Source organism: Gallinula chloropus (assembly GCF_964237585.1).
Source record: "Gallinula chloropus genome assembly, chromosome: 2".
Taxonomy (NCBI): domain Eukaryota; kingdom Metazoa; phylum Chordata; class Aves; order Gruiformes; family Rallidae; genus Gallinula; species Gallinula chloropus.
The window spans coordinates 97,806,025-97,828,645 of record NC_140086.1 but is presented as its reverse complement, the minus strand read 5'-3'; the positions used below and the strand labels follow the sequence as shown (position 1 = coordinate 97,828,645).

General features: G+C 41.9%; 1 protein-coding gene across 1 annotated transcript in view; it reads right to left on the bottom strand.

Annotated features, from left to right (window-relative positions):
- The window catches only part of CDKAL1 (CDKAL1 threonylcarbamoyladenosine tRNA methylthiotransferase), a 414,385-nt gene that overhangs the window by 322,128 nt on the left and 69,636 nt on the right, over positions 1-22,621 (bottom strand). The window contains exon 5 of the mRNA XM_084280398.1: positions 22,338-22,422. Within this exon, the coding sequence (XP_084136524.1) occupies positions 22,338-22,422 (85 nt within the window). The remainder of the gene's footprint in view (positions 1-22,337; positions 22,423-22,621) is intronic.

The following is a 22,621-nucleotide window of genomic DNA, read 5'->3' as shown; positions in this document are numbered from 1 at the left end:
AACCTGAGTCATGCCTGTCAGTTCCCTTCGCAAAGCAGCAGCAGTGACACTTGGGAGTGTTTCTCGACTTCAGCCTTAAAAATAGCCTGATGGTTTAAAACGGTCAGGGTAAAACCAGAAGTCACACTTTCTTTAGCCATTTTATAATCTACAGGGACCACAAAAACTAGCTCTGCAGGTGCACTTCAAGTCTCTGCGGCTCTAGCTGCTCCCGAGTAATGTGAGCTAGCTGGCCTGTTAGTCATCACCCAGGCAGCATTTAAACATGCGATCTGCTGAGCTTTACACCATTCCACTGGGTTATGAAACTCTGCTCCTCCAGCAGGCGCAGTTATTTCCTTCAGGAACCATTAACACTGGGTAAACAAAGAGTATCTGGTAACACTACCCCCTTCGGCAGGAAAAGGTACCACCCTCGCTATCTCCATCCACCACCTGCCCACAGTCGGCCTCACAGCTCGCTGGGGCAGGAGAGGCGGCCGGAGGGGCCACTGATGTCCCCGCACCTCCCAGCCTCACCTCTGCCAAAAGCGGGTGCGGCAGAGGCAGAGTGACACGGTGCTGCTCGCTCTGGGGAACGCCTCCTGCAACCTGCCTAAATACGCCTGGAGCTCACCACGCTGGACAAGCCTACACCACCCGGTCGCAGAGGATTTGCTCCTTTCTGTTACTGAGCCTCTGGGTCATTTTTTGGAGCCTGGATCATTTTAAGGCTAGCTTTGGTTTTCCTCACCAAAATCACAGAACATGCAGTGCTACGTATTTCAACATTTTTCCTTGTAGAAACAGAATTATTTTATTAGCTGTCAGTTTAAAAGAACTTTTGGATTGCCAAAATAAAGTCATGCACTGATCTGCTGCTGCAGATCTTACACTGCTTGTAAAAACTCTATTCTAACAGTTGGCCAATACCTTATTTTTCAGCTCAACACCCCTCCCCATCCAGCAGGCTGAAATTTCTGAAGTATCTAATTAGTTCTGGAAACTTCAGCACAAAATCATAACACTCCAGAAACTAACCTCTCTTCCAAGAATAAGACTGAAGATCCAGTACTATGATGTATAGTGTTATGCCAAAGGTTTTTAAGAAATTAGGCTGACTTTCTTTGATAGCCAAATTTCTAGATGGGCAACAGAAGAGGTTTTCAGCCAGACACATTTTCTGCCAACACAATGAAAAAAAAAAAGCTCAGATTTGTCCAACTTACAGGCCTCTGAAAAACTGCAGGTGCATTAGTTTGGCAGAAAACACCGATTTTAACCATGTCCTTCAGAAGCTCTGCCTGTACCAAGCACATCCAGAGAGGACAATTTTCCCTCCCAAACACCACACCAGGATGCATCCCAACTACCCTGAGGACTTCTGCCTCCTCAACTTTCAGCACATGAAGACTGGTGATGCAACAGAGGAGTTACACAACACAAACGGAGGGTAGAGGTGGACCAGAGAAGGGCATCAAGGGAAACACCAACTGGCTTAGCAGCCTGAGAAAAAGGTAAAAGTGATGCACAGAGTGCGGTGTCATGTAAATTGCTGTTGATTTGTTTCCTAACCTAGAAAATGATGCACACAAAACTCTGGTCAAAATACACGGTTTAAGCTGCAAAAATCACACACTTAAAATGTAAAAGTGCCAGAGCAGAGGTTGCCCTCTACATATCAGTAATTCCTCATTACAATCTGCTCACAGCACACTTCTAACACAATCATATAGGCACATACATTCCTTTCCAGGATTCCCATCTCATCCAGTGTTGGAAGGGATAGGTTTCCCCTGCTTGTGTAATGAGGGTAACTGCAATTTCCATGACATGGCAAAAGCTGGATACTGCATGACTGTGCGAACTCTGGAAAGAAAAAGCATGGTCTTGTAGTGAGGATACCTGGCTGCCCTAAACAAAAATAATAAATACATCTCCACCAAAAACCCAACCACAAACCCACCCACAACCCACTTTTGAAGGATGTTTCCACTCTAGAATTAATTCATGCTGCTGAATTACCTCTGCTTTTCTTCGGCAGCACCCTACCCTACACCCTGGTGCCTGCCAGATCTGCAGCTGTCACCAGTGGTGCACAGTGCTTACAGGTGGGACTGGGCATGGAAGGTCATGGCCACAGCTAAAGATTCAGAAGCATCACGCCTTTGAGAGTCACATGCTGGCTAACCAAACTTGGGGATACATTCGACCCTGGTACCACCCGCTAAGTCCCCAGCACACTAAGGAAAAACCACGGAGCTCTGACCACAGAGAACACTGTGAAAATTAATTAATCTGTTTCTGTCAAGCACTTGCATAATACAGTGATGGGAAACACAGGAAAACCATAGGGAAATTAAAAATCCTGCCCTTGGACACTAGTTTGCAAGTTTTAAAAAGTATCAAATACCAGTAAATGGCACCTTAGAATGTGCAATGGAATTGAGTCACATCGCTGAATACAGCCGTAAGTTTCTGGGAAACAAAGCATGTCATCATTGAAGAAGAACTGTAATAAGGTTGGAAAAAAAAACCCACAACAAAGGCTAAATAGGTGTTCTTCATTTTGATCTTCACTTCAGAGTGTTCCATGTTGCATGTTGGGCTGTATTCCCCATAGCTGTACACACAGAGCCATGAGGCAGGGCAACTCTTGGTGAGACGATGAAGGCTGAGCGGGGATGGTTACTGACCCAAGCTTTAGGTCTGAGATTAAAAGACAAGCAGAACTCGAGTTAGGAAGCCTACAAGTGACCTCAAGTCCTTCTGTCCACGGGCTCTCCATCCCTTTAGTTTATTAGGCTTTATGGACGACTAAACAACTCCTTGAAAGAATCGAAGAAACCTTTTAAGAAAGTTTAATGCAGACTGTTAGACTGCTAATCCTGTTGCAGGTGCAGTAACACACAGCACAGCAGCATCTTAAAGCAGCGGAGGTGCTTTTGAAGCACAAGGGGCTAACGATTTGACTGAAGCCATCAATTCAGCAGGCTCCGGGCAAAACGGCCGTGTTGCAGTAAAACATTTCAAGAATAAAACAAAATTACTTTGGTTTGGGATTCTTCTCTCCTCCCCTGTCATTCTGTACCTAACAAAGCAGCCATTAACATTCCTATTCTAAATTTACTCTCCTATTTTTCTGTGTTCTTACATGATGGCTTTTGTATTGCTTAAATCTCTCTCCTGTGACATAACAGAAGGCATGAAATACAAATAGAAAATTAAAATTTTTACTAAAATGTTTATCCACACTTGATTTAGAAAAAAAAAACAAACCCCCAAGCTGTTAAATATCTAGCTAGAGATCATTTACTGGTAAAAACTTGCCTCTGAACACATTTTGTGGGAACAGTTACAAGAAAAATCACCCACTCCCAATTAGAAGCATTTGTGATCACACACTTTACAAAATCACCTTTTACTGATATATCAAGGGTAGGAATTGGTCCTTAAAGCTTGTCCATCATCTGTTTGAAGGAAGAAACTGATCCTCAAAGACCTGCATGGAGGTTTACAGATTTGCCATATTCCACGTGAAACAGAAGCCTGTCCTGCTAAACTTAATGCACATGAAAAATCTGCCAAAAAAGTGTGCAACTTCTAATGAAAGGGAGTGAAGTTGTGCAAGATGAACTGGTATTTTCATAAATAATTACTGCCACAGAAGATCCTAGCACAACCTCCTTAGTATTTATTTTCAAATACACTTTTCAATAGCTACTTTTTACATGAAGTGAAAGAACTTTGCAGGCACTGGGGACCCGACATTTCCCACACAAATCTGTTCCCTGGGATCATCTGCCACCTACCACCCTGGCACGAGCTCAGCACTGATAAACCAGGGTGCTTGCCTCACCTTCTACAAACCAGAAACAGTTCCTGCTTTCAATCTGACAAGGCAGTTCAGGCTGGTTTGGCCAACGTTTCTGAGTTACAAACAGCCGTGGGACCTTAACAAACCCTACATCTTCACTTTGGGCTTTCTGAGGAAGTTTCACCTTGCAATCAGAATTCGGTTCCAAACACTGTTAACAGAGTCATGTGCATCGGTGATTTACACCATGAAACCACTTTAATGCAGGAAATAAGCTTGTATCAAACCTAGCAGGCCTCTCTAGAAATGACTAAAAGGGGATTTCTCGATGCCTTTCCTCCAGCCTTCACAAAGAAACATCTGTAAGCTATTTGGGATTCCTTTTCAAAGTGAGCAAACAGGATGAAGGGAGGCAGCTCAACGCCACGAAATTTCATTAGTGGTTTTCAAGCGTTGATAGTATCAAAGAGTAGATCAACACAGGGTAACAACTTCGATTCAGCGCTAGGCCACGGTTGTAGTAGTCCTTTCCAGTGGACTCTGCATACACCTTGTCAGTACCCCCTCCCCTCAGTATTTTGGATATATTTTCAACTGAGAGCTAGGCAAGGATGCAAATTTTATTATGTCTCCCAACATGGTAACCCCCAACAACACAAATCGTGCATATATTTATGGGAAAATATTTTGAGTGTTAAACTAAGCTGTAATTTAGTGCTCATGCATGACTTCCTCTGGAAATTGCCATAACAAAGTGATAATCAGCCACTGACAAAAGCTACCCATGCTTCCTACTGCTGTGGCTCATTTAGTAAGGCCACCAGGTGAGTCTGGAAGGCTCAGCAGGAAGTTACTTTAATAGTCCCATCACTAATTACTCATTACAGTAGGGGAAGACCATGGTCAAGACAATACACTATGATTCATACTGGCTACAGTCAGAGTTAAAATCACCTGCCACCACTGGAATAAAGCTGGCTCCCGGATCAGTAAGGAAGCAGGAGTGGGACAAAAGACACGGCCACTCTGCTTCAGAAGTTAATTCCTTCATCCTTCCCAGTAATAACATTTTTGACAAAGGAAAATTTTGCTCTCAATGAGACATCCAACAACATCCTCAGGTGGTATAAAGCTAGCACATAATCAAGAAACCTTGAGATAGAGAGAGAGAGAGAGTGATGCGAGAGGGAGAAAGAGGACAAAGGGGGAGAATGGGAGAAAGAAGATGAGGGGAGATACACACACACACACACACACAGAGGTGTATATATATATAATCCATTATATTTATAAAACACTTTTATATTCACATACAAAGCTCCAGTACTCGATGTAGCAGTATTTGTTTAGACTGCCATATTACCATCCAGAAGAAGGGGTGGTTGGTTTGTGATTTGTATTTTTGTTTAGGTGTTAGGGTTTTTCCCCCCACAGGTGTCAAACGCTGCCCATCTCCCCAGACAACGACAGACATTACAAACGCACAGGTCCTTGCAACCAGACCAGGAGTATGTGCAGAGTAAAGCAGGGAATAAATGAGGCAAATTAAACTACATCAAGAACTATCATTTTCTGAATGTTCAACAGCAACAGGGAATTTGGGTAATTTGCAAAGCCCAGAACTTTGCTATAGGGTGGCTGATGCAGATGATGATGAAGAGGGACTGTTCGCATTAGCCATCGCCTGGCCGTGGGGGAGTGCTCGGGACATAAACTAACTCTGATAAGGAAAACAGACAGGAGACCTTAGGAATGGTTGGTTCAGATCCCCACGTGCACTCACTTAACTTCTCTACCTGCATGGGAATTAATATCTATAAACAAAATAATTTAGCATAATGATATCAACTATCAAAAATTGTAAACAAAGGTGTGTGGTTCAAGTTAATTTTGAAAAAACATTTACAGAGTTTCAGGAATTTAATTAAACAAAGTGCTTTAAACACAGCAGAGAAAGCAATGGTCCCATACTATCTTTGAGTATTTTCTTGTTTTCCATCTACGATACAAATTCCCTACAATCTAGATTTAACCTAAGTCTTCCCAACATCCAGGTATTAATCCTGTAAAGCCTTGGTAATCCTAGGAAATAAGGTATTAGAAACGATGTTCAGGTATTTGATAACGTGTATCATCTAAGTAGGGCTGCCTTTGAACTTCATGTGTTCTCAGATCCCCTTTCAACCATAAGGACAGGTTACACAGCATGACAGAGAGCATGGCCTTGTAAAATAGCTCCACAAAAGGCCCTGAAGCAGGAGTGGAGCTGTCTGTGGGCATGGAGAGCAGTTTTGGCTGAAGACAGCTGCTTTATTTCAATACCTGTCTCAGAGTTCTTCAACAGACACCGTGATGTACACAAGGGTGCTCGTCTTCACTGCTGCTGTAACTCAAGCTCACCAATCCCAGTTAGCAACCCTTTCCCCCCAAACCTATGGGTACATGCTAGAAAATAGCCCTGCTGATGTTGACTTGAACCAGAGCTTCGATAAAGAGGATACATGCTCAAAACCATGCCTAGACAGGAGGAGTATCACCTAGTGACCCCTGATCAGCATGGGACCTCACAGAAGTCCCAGAGGTGCCTTTAATGCTGGTGCTATGACGGTTTTCAGCAAGCACAGTATATCAAGTAAAAAGAGGCAACTAAACTTCATAATTCCAGCAAAAATAAATTCACTTCTTTTCCCTGGGTTTGTAAGTGTTACATGGAGAAGATGGAAAATGAAGTTTAACAACACATGCCTGAGAGGCAAACCCACCGGGATTTGATTGAAGGCATTACTCATTACTCCCAAACAAAAATAACAAGTTTTGCTTGTTGACATTTTTGAAAAGAATGAAAAAATACCAGATTGTTATCCTGAAACTCATCTCATGGCAGCAGCCTGTCATTAAAGGTAAGGAGGATGACGGGGGAGACAGAATGTAACCTTCCCCTGACTCTTCAAAAAGTTACAAGTGATGTACAGAGCCCTGATCTGAGCAGCCGGGCTTGCGAGAGACATGCCTTCAAGTCAGTACCAACTCCACTCAAAGAAAACTCTCTCTCAGCTCAGTTCCAGGAACTTTGGTGCATCAATCAGATCAGACTGCAAAAAGCAAGAGATATTACACAAATGACAAGGGTCCTGAGTAACTGCAGTGAATTAATTGATTGCTGTTTGGTGATTTTTTTTTCCTGCCCCAGCAGCAGACGGTATTACACAAAGTGTCTGTTTGGCTCACAACATACACACTGAAGAGTTAACAGACACCTTTCAAACGTGATAATGGAAAACTCGGTTAAAACATTAAAACACAGGCATTTTTAGTCTTTTCAGTGTATGAATGGGGCTGCCAAGGTGGGGAAGCTTCAGAAGGGACAGCGGGGCAGCGGGCACAGAAAGGCTCGTGTTGACAGCACATGAACTGGTGGGTGATCCAGATCACAGCACCTCTGTATGCAGCTTCTCAGGACGCCACGGTAGGGAAGCAAGTGGCAGCCCAGAAGACTGAAGGGTCTACACCCTCACTAAAACAAAAACCCAAGCCACTAACAGATAGATGACGGCAGGAAGATGAAGCGAATCACTGAAGTTTTAAGGTATCCCATACAAGTGGACAGAAGCAGATCAAACAAAACCTGGAACATGCTGGCGTTGCACTGGAAAGAAAAGCCCAAAGTTCCTAAGCTGCTAGGTACCCTGCAGAATACAAAAGGCATGTCAAAAGCCAGCTTAAGAATGAAGATGACACTCCTCCTGTCATCCCACAGTACCTGAATGCTGAACACAACAGATGGAAATGTCTTACAGCTCATGAGTATCCTATGGATGGTCTTGAGCTTTCTCAGAACACAACTCCTTCCCCCATAAGGTCTTTTATTAGATTTGCTGCAGTACTGCTACAGTACCACACCATTAAGTCCTGCAGAGGGTCCAGCATATTAGTCACAGACAAAGCGGAATTACTCCTTTTACAAGAGGTTCTGAAAATATCCTCTGCTTGGATTTCAGATTCATTCAATTCAGAAGCAATCCCTCCTATCCCTGAAAAGTAAACACCCAGAGAAACATGCTACAACTAAAAGACCAGCTTGTAACATCAACTAGCCATGCCCCTCTTCTGTATGCATTCACACATCAGTTTATGTTTGTCCTTACATAAATGTAACTCCATGGTTCTCACGTTCCAGACCACAGACAAACTGAGTGCTGTAACATGCAACAGCAGCACACATGTTCCCACAGTGCAAAGTGAATGAACGTGACCTTTACAAGGAGAAACAAGCACTGCCTATTCTCACAGGCAAATGGCGAGCGGATCCCTGCGTAGCTGTGTAAGGATGGCTTGCAAGCGGGGTCAATAGCTTGGTGTGTCCACAGCATTGCAATAGGTAAAAAGTCTTTATAAAAAAATAAAAGTCAACCAAGGAAAAACATCATCATCATCATGAAAAACCAACCAAAAAACCCCAGCCAAACCCAACAAATTTACTGTGGGTCAGTAACACAAAACATCCTATTGTGCAGGTTCAGATCTCAGTGCTGAGAAAAAGGTAACCTCATTAGAGCTTATTAGAAGCCTCTCATTATCATTCATGTCAGGCAAAGCAGGAAAAAGTTGTCATATTGAGAAGGTTTGTCTCTCCCTATTGTAAACAGATGACATATTAAAATTAGAAACCAAGGAAAAAATACAGAGAAGAGTATTACAAATCATCACTGGAGAAGTAAACAAAACCCTTGCACACTGCTCTAAATATTTCCTAATTTTATTTCAAACATCTGGATACCCCAAATCCTCAGGACAGTCAGCAAAGGTTAACAAAAGAGCACCAAGACTGTGTTACTTCAACAGCTTGGGCCTCCTGGGGAAGACACAGACATGAGCAACAACTGAACCTACTTGTTTTCAGAAGACAAAATAAAGCTGCATCCTCTATCCTGCCACCTGCCCTTTGCTACTGAAGCAAGGGGCGAAGCTGGTGGTAAAGTTGTTGGCAGTTGTGCCACCAGGACACTGCCAGTGGGGAAGAGCAAAGGGAAACGCGGCAGCTCGAGCTGTTTTTTCCATCTTCACGTGGAAATATTGCACCAAGCAATAGGCTCCAGCTGGAAGCCTCATTATGTAAGCAACATAAATTAGGATGTTAGAGGAAGTCAGTTACAGCCCATCTCCTCAGTAAGAACATTTTCCCTGACAATTTTCTTAGAATATGACAATGTCATCCCTAGCATGTGGTTTCTGAGCAATAGTCACAAGAAATTCAAGCAAGGCACACTGCATCTCGACCACAGCGTCAGTAAAGAATGACAACAGAGTACGCAATACCTGGTTTATTCTAATTAAGTGTCCTTCCTATAATAATTGTGATATGTTGAGGAGCATTTCACAACAGGCTCACGACTTAAAAATTTTGCAACAAACATGCTTAACTGGTATTTTTTGTGAAGCAGGAATGGAAACCACAAACTGAAGAGCATGTACTGCTTGCTGTAAAAACTATGAACTGTTGATTTAAAAAACATGTTGCTCAAGAGATATTTTAACACTGTATTATTTAATTCATATTATGCCATTAACACTGAAAACCAATATATTTGCTTCATATCTGAAACGATCCCGTTTCATCAGCGCATCTGTTAGTGGAACAAAGGAATAAAGCCAGCAAGAACTGAGCTGCCATTTCAATTTATGCATTATCTTAAAAAGAAAAATGACTCACGTTAACTTTATTAGACAACAGACTGAAAAATTCAGTTTCTTAAAGTCTACAACAGGCCACAGCCACCAGCAGCAGCATCTTCTAGTCCTCCTGTTCCTCAGAGATCAGTGCCTAAATTGCACCTGGGAGCTGCCACCTTCATGACTGCATGCTATTTCCACAGTAAATGGTTAGAAATTCTCTATTCCCACTGCAATAGCAGTTAGAAACTGCGTCAATTTTTACCCTCAGCCCTGAGCTCCATTTCAATGGAAAAAACCCAATGTTGAACCCCGCGGCCTGCAAGGTGAGCCTGGCTCGGCCTGTTGGCCACACACACGTGTGTGAGCAACGCGCGCCTCAGCCCACGCCATCATACACCCTCCAAACCGAGGCTGCGCTTACCCGTATTTCAAATGATATGCTACAGCGTGTCAATAATTAGCAAGCTCTACAGAGTTATGACATTCCAAGGCCTCAGTGTCACCATACGTTGCGTTTTTATCAGTTGGGGGCTGGATCAGAAGCAGCTCTGCTGAACCCCAGAGGGAAGGCTGAAGGCAGGGCCTGTGGAAGAGGCCTGTTCCCCAGACCGCCTGGTTACATAACACACATGCAGACTTACACAGCCAAATTCACAGGCTACTGACATGATTACACACAACAGGATCAAAGCAGACACACACCTTTCCTATGCACAGAAACAAAGTAAGCACAGCTTTCACTTCCCGTGTAAAAGTTCAGCAGTTATAATTTGCATTTCACAAATCCCGAAGTTTTATGGTCTTTACCTTGAAAGAGCACCCGGTATCAAGTATCTTTGCTGACAAGCCCAAGACAGTTCATGTAACTACGCTAGCACGTGAGTCCAACACTGGCTAAACAAAACACCTCCTACTAACAGAAATAAACACAAGAGGGATCCTCCAAAAGAGCAATTTTGAGTTCAGATATTAAAGCTCAAGGCGGCAGCATCTGAAACTAAGGACAAAGTCAAAAAATCCCATTTTCTGCTGCTTTTCTTTTATAAAAAGTTATATGACCTAGTTTCATTTTCCAAGTTAAACATGGTATTTATTTACTGAAATGATGTGAAAGGGACATTTTCACTGTAGTTAGGATAAATCCATAGTTGCCCTTCTAAACAACATTTGTAACTCTCCTTGGGGTTTTTTGGTTGGGTTTTTTTTTTTGAGTTACAGGTATCCTAATGAACAGCTCCACAGCCAACCAAGTATCTCATTTGAGACCTGATATAAGGTAACTGCATACAAGGTAAAAGTCTATTACAAAACCAGGGTACTTTAAAAGCATTCTTTCCATTAAAAAAGCCACAGGCAAAGACAAAATAAAAATTGGAGGCGTTTTTAATTTTTACGAGAAAAATCCATGCTTCCCACTATGATCAGAAATATGCCAAAATTGCTTCTACAATGAGACTTGCTATATTTTAAGACAACTGTATTTAACATTTTTCTTTTGTGAAAAACAAGCCTCTGCACCTTCACTACTAAATTTCCCTTGAGATCATGCTAATAAACTACAACACACCCAAGAAAAACAATAGGCTATCTCCCATTTGGAGCAAGCACCTATACTGCCTGTTGGTTAGTATTTGTGTTACACTGGTATCTGGAGGCACCAACAAGGGTCAGTTTCCATTGTGCTGTGAGCTGTAAAACCAATACATTAAAAAAGTTGATTATTCATCCCGTTAAAAACAGTTATCGAACATCATCTCTTAGCAAAGTTTTGCATTCAAACACATCCTTGGAGTGAAGCAACTCCACCATCAGTTTCACCAGCAACATCACCAGTTTCTTGCTGGTGGCCTGTGCTTTCTGCTGTTTCTTCAGAAGAGTTTAAAAAGGTTTATGAGTTAAGAGGAAACACTGACTGAAAAGTTATGTTTAAAAGAAACAGTTGTCCGGCATGACCCCTGCCATCATCAGAGGATGCTTTTGTCCTCAGCGTAAGAGCAGTGCCTCCAGGGTCAGGACAGCAGCTGAGGTATTCAACAACAAATGAGAACTGCTGCTATCACACTGGCAGCACCCCAGCTTTGCCCTGACTACATACACCAAAATGATCTCTCAGTACACCCTAACAGCCTTCTCAGGTGCGCATTAGACTACAGAGACACCTCTGGCAACCAAACTCAGCCTGACAACAAAGAAAGTGTTTTGTGGGACACAGGTAAAACAGAACACCTCCCCTCCCCCTCCATTATTTTGCCCTTCCCAAGTTAGCATCTCACATAACCCCGTGATGATGCCCTTTCAGAAGTATGAAAGAGGATGTTTTTCCCACTCACCCCGACAATCAAGCATTCTCTGTTTTAGGACAAACACGTTAAAGTATTAGTAGGTGGTCATCTGAACCAAAACCAAACCGAAACCCACGCTTGTTGGTGAGGACAAGTTTAGATCATGATGACCTCTGTGTTAATCCTGCTACAGCAAGTTTCTGCATGCTTTCCTCTGCTCCCTCTCCCCAGGAGAAGTTGGGCCTGCTAGGACAGCTGCCAAGATGCAGGTAGTAAGATAAATATTCAAAGCTATCAACCACCTGCTTCCAGCACTCGAGACATTAACCTTTGCTGCTCAACTCATCTGTCCTGAAGTGGTAAAACAAAACACCTGTTAACATCAGGTGTCACATAATATGCAAAACACTGATTCTGTAAAGCTCACACAATTGGGCTTAAAACCAGCTACGGAGAGCTCCTCTTCATATTACTGAAACATACCCTTTTATTGCTCTAATGTTCATCATATACTTGAGATATACATACATATGTACACACACACGTAGATGAAAAACCTCTGGTTTTCCCTCCCTTAAAGACAACGCTCAATCTCCACGTCTTACAAGGACTTTAAGGAAACTTTTTCAACAGCAGTGATACTTAGCATGAAAGTCTTAGTTTTCCACTTAGCCCAATACCCATCCCATTGAAAAGTGGAGATCTCTAGCCTTGCTAGAACCAAAAAAAAACTTTTCTAAAAGGGAAGCAGAATCAACTTGCTCCTCTCTAGTGGCTTGCTGAAAATACTCTGATCTTCTAGATACATGCTCAGAAGAGTGGGGGGAGGGGAATCCACTTCATGCTGAAGCCTTTTTCACTTCTTGTGACTATGCTTTCTGTACGCAAGTAAAGGAAACCAAATCATTCAAAGCTCTGTCCCAATCCTGTCCCACATAGCTTCCACAGACCTCAATTAATATTATGTCCTCTCTCAATAATGCTAGGACATTTTTGAGGCAAATCTAAAATGTCTTAGTTTCTCATGCATTCTTTTAGTGCTGGAGGAACTGATTTGGTTATCTCCTATGGGAAATAAAGAAATCCCCCAACAGAACAGAGACGAACATCAGGTGGCAGAGGCAGCCAGAACCCCAAGCGCACAACCCCAAATTAAATGCAAACCAGAAAGTTCAGCTGAAGTAGTGCACTACTCATGTCAGTAAGAAACATGTTAAGTCAAAGGTATTCTTTTCCTAGGAAAACACACCTGGCCTACTGTCTGAAGTAATGAAAAACCCCACACAACAATGTCTCAGACTGCTCCTGTTTCCTGAAGTGCCCCGTTGTCTCACCACCCTGTGAACCACAAGCTCTTAATGAACCATCACCAGTTTTCTTTGCTTTAGCAAATGCAGCAGCAGCAGTTTCCACCTGCAGTCATGCCGAACTACCAACGGGCAACATTCTAATTCCCTTCCAACATTCACATTCTTTAAATTCACGTACTCAGAGGTGGACTTTATTCTCTTCCACACCGTATCACAAACTAGATTTAAAAATAAAAATTTTTAAAATATCTACTTGGTAACTTGTTTTTTAAACTGCAAACAAACAGAAAACACTCTGAGTAGTAAGGACAAACCAGAAGTTAGCCTGCTAATCTGAAGTGTGAGTTTAATCAAGGGAGGAATTTTAACCAACGCTTAAAAATATGTTTGGTTTGTATGTCGGTTTGTTTCAACATGCTTTCCATGCCAATGCTCATAATGTGACACCAAATTCATCCCGGCCTTCAAAAAGCCTCTTCTTGAAAGCCCTTTTGTAACAAAACATAAACCTGAAGCTTCTAGCCCAATAAGGTACCTCCACCTCCCTGACCATTTCTATTACACAAGCCTGGTCTGGGCAAAGAGGGGGCAGCCAGCACAAAGAGCCCAACAGCAACATCCCATCCCCAAAGCAAAGCAAGAACAGGATGAGAAACATGAAGCCTGATACCTAATTTTGCTAGTTTTATTAAGCCTGCCTGAAGAGGATTCCTAAAATTATGCAATTCAACCAAGCTTGGGAGGAAGAGGGGGAAGAAGAAACTTTTGTCTTTCAACTAAAGGTAGCATCAGCAATGTAGTCTAAAGAAAATAAGGTCCCATTTTTAGCATTGCTCATTTTCTTAAAACAGGTTTCAGACGGTTATACGTGCTTGCATGTTCTCATCCTAAAATGCTGATAAAATATAAAAGCATGGCTGTGCTATATTGGGTGATGAAGAGAAAGGTGAAAGTGCAACTCACATAAACTACCCAGGGAGCTCCACTTCCCAAATCAGAAGCCTTCCTTGTTTATCCGTAACACTGAAATGTAATAGATTTGCATTTGTTTGCAAAGAAAAGTGTATCTTGTATGTTTAGCCATGAACTTAACTGATTTTCCAATGTCTGTAAACACTGCTTGCAACACACCAGCCCTGGAGGAGCCTGAGGAGCTGGGGACCTGTAGTTACAGCCTGATCAAAAAGTTCAAGGATAGATATACAAAGTCATGGAACAGAGATGACCTCACAAGTCCTGGTAATAATTTCTTCCAATTTTAAGTGGCTATCATAAATACATCAGCCCTCATGTTCCAGTTCAAGGCTTAAAGAGTATCTGAAAGCTGTTTTGCCCCCCGAAGTATTGGCTTAACAAGCAGTGTAGAACTAAAGCCACCGATCCAACCAACCTCTCAAAGCTTCCATGTCATGGAGTACTTAAAGCGGTCCCAAACATGTTCATGTTAAAAAGCTTTCCAGAATCGTGTTTAAAAGCTGATTTTTAGCAGGCCCTGGTTTTGCCCTTAATTTTTTTTCACCTTGTTAAGCACTAAGGTGCACTAAAGTTTATAGCCGAGGCTTTGCACAACACAGCCATGTAACACGTGTAACTACACGCAGCCCGTAATGCTTTTACCTTCTGAACACTACACAATGGAAACCATTCCATCCTGCAAGGGCTGCTTTTCCTCTGTGTTTTATAACATCACGTCAAGCTGCTTTTAACATTCTCTTTTATGGCAGAGATGGGCACAAGAAAAGGAATGCACTCAAACGCAGCAAAAAAGCTTCCACCAACAAGCATCACTTAAATCACAGAATCCTTCTCCCACAGCTAAGTTTTCCATCACACCAAGACCAATAAAGGCATGGATGACAATATTCAATGTGTTTTTTTAAAAAGGGGAAGAAAAATAAAAAAGATTATGATAATTTTAAAAAAGGAAAAACATTGGTACATCTTTAAACGAAGACTTTCAGTTCCACAGACTTTTACTCCAAGCATATAGTGCTTGCATATAAAAACATACAAGCCTGCAGCATTTCTAAGCCAGAGCACAATGCTATGCTCCATACTAAAGCTTAACCAACTATATACCAGTGGAACTGGTATTGCTCAAGGTGAGAAAAATAAAGCAGTAAAATGAACATGAAAATAAAATTAACTCAAGTGTTTTTTAATACTACGTTGTGTAGAATAGCTACACAAAGCCCAAAATCTCAAATGCTGAAGTAGAAAACCCTTCTAGAAATTTTGCCAGAAACATAAACCTCAACAAAAATAATCATCCACACCCAAGAGAAATATACAGTGGTTTCAGCGGGTTTCGAAGATTAGAGTGTTTTCAATAAAAAAATTATTTCTGCATTAATCAGAATGAGCTATTATATGTTATGCTACAAAACTAATTTTATAGCTGAATTTGGTTAACAATATGTGATTGCTGGTATCTTTACAGAACTCCCATGACTAAAACCAAAAGCACTGGGCATCAATCTATCACAACCAAAGCTTTGATGGCTTATATGACTGGAGTGAAGCAGTCATATCAGTTTATCTGGTTGCTCTCAAAGAAGAATTGTTATTTAAAACTCCAGTTAAGAGTTAGAGCCTCCACACAAAGCTAGGTAAAGCTATTACCTGGGGAGGACATCCCTCTTGCACAGCAAATCCGGCCTGTGTCTTGGTTACAAACATCTCCTCAATTTGTAAGCACGTGAGCCTTTCATCATGGCCAAGTGCTAAGATTTTCATCACTACTATCTGGATTAATTTAGAGGGTCTAAGCAGGAAGGAATGTTACTGGTAACTTCTCTTAAACAGAAAGGGCCAAGTTTCCTTCAAACTTGTTCCACAAGGATTATTTTACAAGAGAAAATCCAGCTTTTCCCCAGATTTCTTCAAAGCACAAAAGAATGGGAAACAGCAGTATTCCTAGAACAAGTCTGGGGGCTGACCTGGTACCTTAAGCGTTCGAACACCAACACTGAGAGCCATGGGCACACACTATTTCTGTGGAATGCCCTATACAGCAAGCCTGTGACGCTCATCTCAGAAGCTGTGGAACTGATCGTCTTATGCTGCTAGGATCTATAAAATAAAGAGCTTTGAAATACTTAGGTTTCCCCTTACAGAAAGGTATTTCACAGCTTTACTGTAGGAACAGTACAGGTAAGTGCAAATCACAGTCTACTTTTACATAGGAAATGTATTAGGGCAAAAGACTTCATGCTGCTTCAAAGAAAGCGGTAACACTGGTCTCATTCAGTGTGCAATTTTCTGGCTATGCTTAATTTGCAAAATGCATCGTATAAATTACATTCACAAATGTTAAAAAAAGACAGAGAAAGAAATAAAAGCAGCAGAAAGTCTGAACAAGCTTTTGTATTTCTGAAAGAATAACCTCATTCAAAACAACCTCATTCAGCGAACAGAAATCCCGCTGCATCCAGAGGCAGCAGTGCCTTTTATTTTTCAACTTAGTCTACTTGGACCTGAGAGCCCTGAACAGTTTGCATGGCCTATGACTGCAATCCTGTTAAACTACCATTTCAACAAATTCTGCAGGTTTTGATGCTCCTTCTAGCATAAAAGTGAGATCACACACATTGTGTTTATTCATGAACTGGGGAAAGCTGAAGCAAGGACAGAACAGGCAGTCACACAGTTACTTCAGTGCTAAAAGCCCTCACGTTTCTGTCACAACTGATAGGTATCAGAAAGAAAAGGGTTGAATACACACTGGAGTGTTAAAGTAAATACAGCAACATATACATAAATATGTTGATGTTATGTATTACTTACACATAGTAACTATGAGGACTACAGTGGTCAAACTTCTTTCATATCATGAGACAAGCCAAGAACACCTCAAGAACACAACCACATAATACTTCCCAAATGACATCATTTTGGCTATTTCAGTAAGACTGGCCCCAGAATCCTAACCCATAATACTTGAACCAGCAACAGAACTGCTTGGGAAAAGCCAAAGTCCCCAAACACATGAGTAAATCACAGCAGCACTCAGGAAGTGATCAAGGGGCAAGATGGCTAGCTACAATCACACAACAGTCTCTGAATTTTCCAAGGTCATTGGGAAAAGTGGGTTAGGGATCTGAGATGTAACAATCAAAAAAAAAAAAAAGAGTATCAGAGCACATGGAGATCAATGAAGCGTGAGGCCAAAGGGCACAGCACCTTTATTTCAAAGGAAGTGATCTCCTCTGGAACACGCTTTCATGCTTCACTCTCTTCAAACAGCCTGAACAGGTTTGCTGTGGTTAACCTAAGTTAAAAAGTTAGCAACTGACTCGGTGCTTGAATAATTTCACTTAAGTATTAGTTCATTCTAAGTTTATTCTTCCTTAGAATTTAACTTCTTAAATACTTTTTTACCACATTTTGTGAAGTTTTTTAAGGCAATTTAATTTCCTCACACGCTGTCCCGCAGGGCTTTAAAATAGAGTAATAAGCTAGCTCTGCCCATCCCAAGGGTAAAGCCCCCTCAGATCACAGGGCAGGGTGAGGATTTTCCAAGGCACAGCTGTCCTACAAGGACAAACTCCCTCAACGAAGCACCCCAAGCGCTTTGCTGCCTTTGGAGCAGGAACAGATTCTCCAAAAGAATCTTGCTACACAGGGCCTGACCAGTGACTGGAGAATAAAAATATCTGCCACCACTGAAAGAAATAATATGGAAGGGAAAACATATCCCACTCCATAAAATACCTTCAATTTCCGATTAACTGAGCTGAGGGTAAGAAACACCCAGCACTGCCAGAACCAGTTGTGGCAGCAGGCACAAAGTACCACCTGAAGCCACTCAGCTGCACAGAACTGTATCTGAGGTACTAGGTCACCACAGTCTTTAAAAACATCCCTCTCATTCCCTTCCAGGTGACACCAGAACCACACGGTTTCGGGGGCACTTTCTGTATAAATAGTATAGCACAGATTTGTGGCTTTGGTTTAGATTTGTCAGTGTTTTCTGAAGTGTAACTTGAAATTCAAAAATGCCTCTGCTTAAGTCAGCATACAGAGGCCAGTTAAAAGGCACAAGGCCCACAGCCAATAAACTAATAGCTCTCTGGGACTGCAGCCATTCTCAGATACTTAAAACTGCAAGAACAGGGGAGGACAGAGATATTTCCAGTGGCAACCCACCAGCAAGAGTTCAATGCCACTAGGAAAAAAAACCAACCCAAAACAAACTGATCAGAGATTCAATGCTCTGGATCTTTCCAAAAGCTGCTAATTCCTAGGAATGCCTAGCGACTACTTCACCAAAGCACAATAGGTATTTCCATCAGGAACGAAAATACTTCCTTGACAGAAGGAAAGTGCTTCTTTTTCTTTCAGAAGAGAAATCCACTGCATTTCTAAAAGCCTACACAGCACACCCAAGAATAGGCTCATTTTTATGATGACAAGTAGATCCCTCAATAAACAATGAATTAATACAAATTAATTATTTTCTTTACAGAGCTTATTTTCATATCAACTTTAATGCAAATTAAATTTTCTTAAACTAAACGTAATCTATAAGCTTCATGAAATGAAAAAAAACGGACGGTGCCAAGTCCTGACTCTGGGGAGGAACAACCCCACGCCCCGGGGACAGGCTGGGGCTGACCAGCTGGAAAGCAGCTTGGCAGGAAAGGCCCTGGACACCAAGCTGACCACGAGCCAGTGATGTACTTCTGGACTACACTAGGCACTTACTCAGCAGCAGAATGGAGAGGGGGTGATCTTTCACCTCTGCTCAACGCTGGTGAGAGCTACATCTGGAGCACTGGGTCCAGTTCTGGACTGCCCCATACAGATGAGACAGGGACAAACTGAAAGAGGTCCAAGGAAGGGCCAAAAATGTAATCAAAGGTTTGAAGCACCTGACTTAAGAGCAGAGGCTAAGGGAGTTGGGACTGTTCAGCCTGGAGAAGAGAAGGGTGTAGGGAATCCCATCCATGTGTACAAACATCTGATGGGGAAAGGGATGGGAAGGGGAGAGGATGACAGAGCCTGGTATTTCACAGTGGTGCCCAGTGACAAGACAAAAGGCAACAAACAAACAGAAATAGAAGATACGAACCTTAAACATAAACCAACCCTTTTTTACTATAAGGATGGTCAAACACTGGTTGAGGTTGCTCAGAGTATGTGTGTAGATGGCTCTAGCTTTCCTTCCTATGAGCAGGGTTGAACAAGGCAATGTCCCAAGGTAGTACTATCTATAGTATGCTGGTCCACCACAGGGTAGACAAAAACACGTAATGCATTCATCTCTACATATGCCATCTGATAAGTGACTGCTTATCAGTTTCACAAGTAGTACCATACATCCACACTAGCTCCCATGTCCCTCTCACCCCACCTGTACCCCAGGGTCTTGCTTCTCCTTCTATGAAGCTCATGTTCTCATTTCATAGCAACAACAATTTGGAGCCATTTAAACAACAGACCATCTCCTGCTCCTGCTATCCTAAGGTAGGATCCTGCCAAACTCAGCCACTAGCAAATCTTCCACCGCGAGTTTTTCCAGCCATGGGATCACATGCACTTGTGAATTCCAGGGAGCCAGGGCTGGAGAAATGTATTCTGTGATACACAGCAAAGTATTAGAAGAACAGAGTTACTGCAAGATAACCGACCCCCTATACCAAATGGGGACTGTTTCTTTGTGGTGTTCATTGCCTCACTTCTTAGTTTCTTCCTTCTTTTGGTGCTTTTTACTTGTTCAAGGGATTCTTTTTCTTTGTTGGCTATTTACTTTACACAGTCATATTAAACTTCATAAGGTGCTTGGCGCAAGCTATCTGCTTTAGTTCGTTCTCTTGGTTTTCTACTTTTTCCTGCATTAACCTCTTTGAAGGATACTAATTATAATTTTTCAGACTCCACCTACTTAATTACACTAGGAATTCTTCACTATTATTGACTACCTTTGTCTTTAGTCTTAAATTAGAGATTAACCAACTGAGAATAAAATCTGCACAGGAAAAGCTCTCAACTCCCATCCATAAGATAATGGCCTTTAAACCTCCCATATCATCACGCTGCCACAGCAGCTTCAACTGTATTGATTCTGAGAGGCAGCAGACTATAGAAAAGGGCACAAAGGTGACATCGTCAGTTGGCTTGTATCGGCTCTATACACATCTCCACATCCAAGGCAAAGGTCTGGAGAGACTGGGAGCGGTTTGCTTTTGGTTTTCATAGGAACATCAGATCAAAGGAGTTGAACCTATATGACTTGTTGGGTTCTGAGACATCCTTCAGCACACAGTTTTTTGTGAGGAATCAGCTTCTCAGTCATTCTTCAGCCACAGTGTGAACACACTGCTTCTGGTCTGGATCAGCGTGTTTCAGAGTCGTATACCCAAGGACAGTTAGGTAGTAGAAACTGTTGCAGAAGGCAGAGGATAAACAAAACCATAATACTTCTCCCGTGTGAGATTCCTAATACACTATGTAGCACTTTCAGCCTGAAAAATTTTTCATTTGAAGGAATCATCTTACTGTGAAAGCATTATTTTTTCCGCTCAAGGTATGTTTGCTTTGACAATCCACATATTAGATGTTTAATCTCTTACTCAACCAAGAAAAACAAAGACCTCCACAGCCACCAACAAGCTCTTAAGACAGGATACAACGGCAGTTTGTTTCCTACCACCAAACTTCAAGCACTGGGCTTGCTGCTGTAACAAGGTGTGTATCTGGGAGAAGCTGTGCTCTTCAGACACAGCCTCTTTCCTCACTATTGTAAAACCTAGAGCAACATTTGCTTTTTTTCAGAGATTGAACTGAAAGATTATAAACATCCTGCAAGTCCCACTAAAGAGCACCCACATAGGGTTCTGTCCCTATGTTTAATGGTCAGAAACAACAAAAGTTGTCCTTCTCCCTGACTAGCCACTGCCATATCTGAGAGCAGACAGTAAGTGATGTGTGCTGCATCAACAGAGCGACTCTCAGCAAAGAGAAGAAATGGAGAACAACCAGAGCATCCATGGGCCACGGAGTAAGGCAAGAAGTAGCAAGGAAAGAAGTTGTAAGGAAAAAGGAATAAACCCAGGCTATAATAACACCAGGCTCATTAAAAGAATGGCAACAGAAACATGAAGATCAAAGAAATATTTTTGATCATTTGCTTTTAGTTAGACCCTCTTTCTTAACTAACTGTATTCTCCTGGTTAAAGGACACACACTGCACCACATCAATTCTGGCATAGGATTAGTAAAACAAAACGATGGCCACAACTGAACTGGAGAAGATCATGTCATCAGTTCTGTCGGCCAACACACGCTAACTGGAAGTATTCTGGGAATAGTGTTTTGGTTGGGATTTTTGGCTGGGTTGTGGGGTTTTTTGGCAGCAGTAGAAAAAGCCAAAAACACAGTCTACTCACCAAGGGCAACACCAGCACTCAAAAGATGCAGCCCTCTGAGGGGTGAAAGAAGCTTCTGCTGTGCCACCTACAGTGGGCAAACTTCCTACTCCAGGTTACAGCCCCAGGGTGCTGTTATTAACTCAGGCACTGCAAGCAGGTAGTTTTATGTCCAGCACCTCTCTCCTCTCCAGCTTCCTGAGCCTGACACCTGCTTGCTAAGAACTACATTTTTCTAACCAAAATTGATTTCAACCAACAGTCCATCTGCAGAGCCCCACACCAAACAAACAACTGCATATAGAGCTACACATGTTTACTACAGGTAAGAACTACAGAAACACACCATGATATCTGTTTACACCGAGTGATGACAGCTCTACGCATTTAGGTTTCCCAGTTACTCTCATCACAGCTGTACTTCTGCAGAAGTCAGAGGCAGAAGCCACTGCCACATCACATTTCTCAAGATCATTAGGACAATGTACAGTGAAAGTTATTTTAAGGATGTGATCCTTCTAATTAGAAGGGCCTGATCAGGTAAAAATCTATGGAAAGAAACAGCCTAATTTGAAAAATTCACGCTTTTGAAGAACAAATACTCAACTCTTCAGAAGAATATTCCAATATTGTCCTGGAAAGTGATATGGAAGCCCATGTCTAAATAGGTTAGCAGTTCTCACAAATAAGTGGATTGGTAATGATTTGTGAATTAAAGAAACCCAGGAAAACAAAACACTGCACCTTATAAGTCCATCCTAGAGAATTCAGCACCATAAGACTCAAACACAGCATATTTCTTGCTCTAAAACACAAAATCGCTTCTAGATCGAAAATACAAAGCTTTTAAAATTTAAACATGCAACATTCATTGATAATTAAGTATCTTTTTAGGGAAATGGCTTACTTTATTGAGTTTCTGAAGTGGTCCTCAGCAGGGTTTTTTACCGTACAACTGTTCAGCAACCACAGATCTGCTTCAGCAGAGTTGTCTAGAAGACAGAAAGATACAAACCTGTGTTAAGAATTATCCAACCTGTCAGCTCATACTTTATATCATAGGAAAAAAAAAAAACCACCCAAACTTTGTCCATTATCAACAAGTTACCTATTTGCAAGGTTGCTTTATATTCAACATTTCAAACCCAGGAAGGGTTTTTGTTCAGTTGTTGTTTAGACAAAACCATAAAA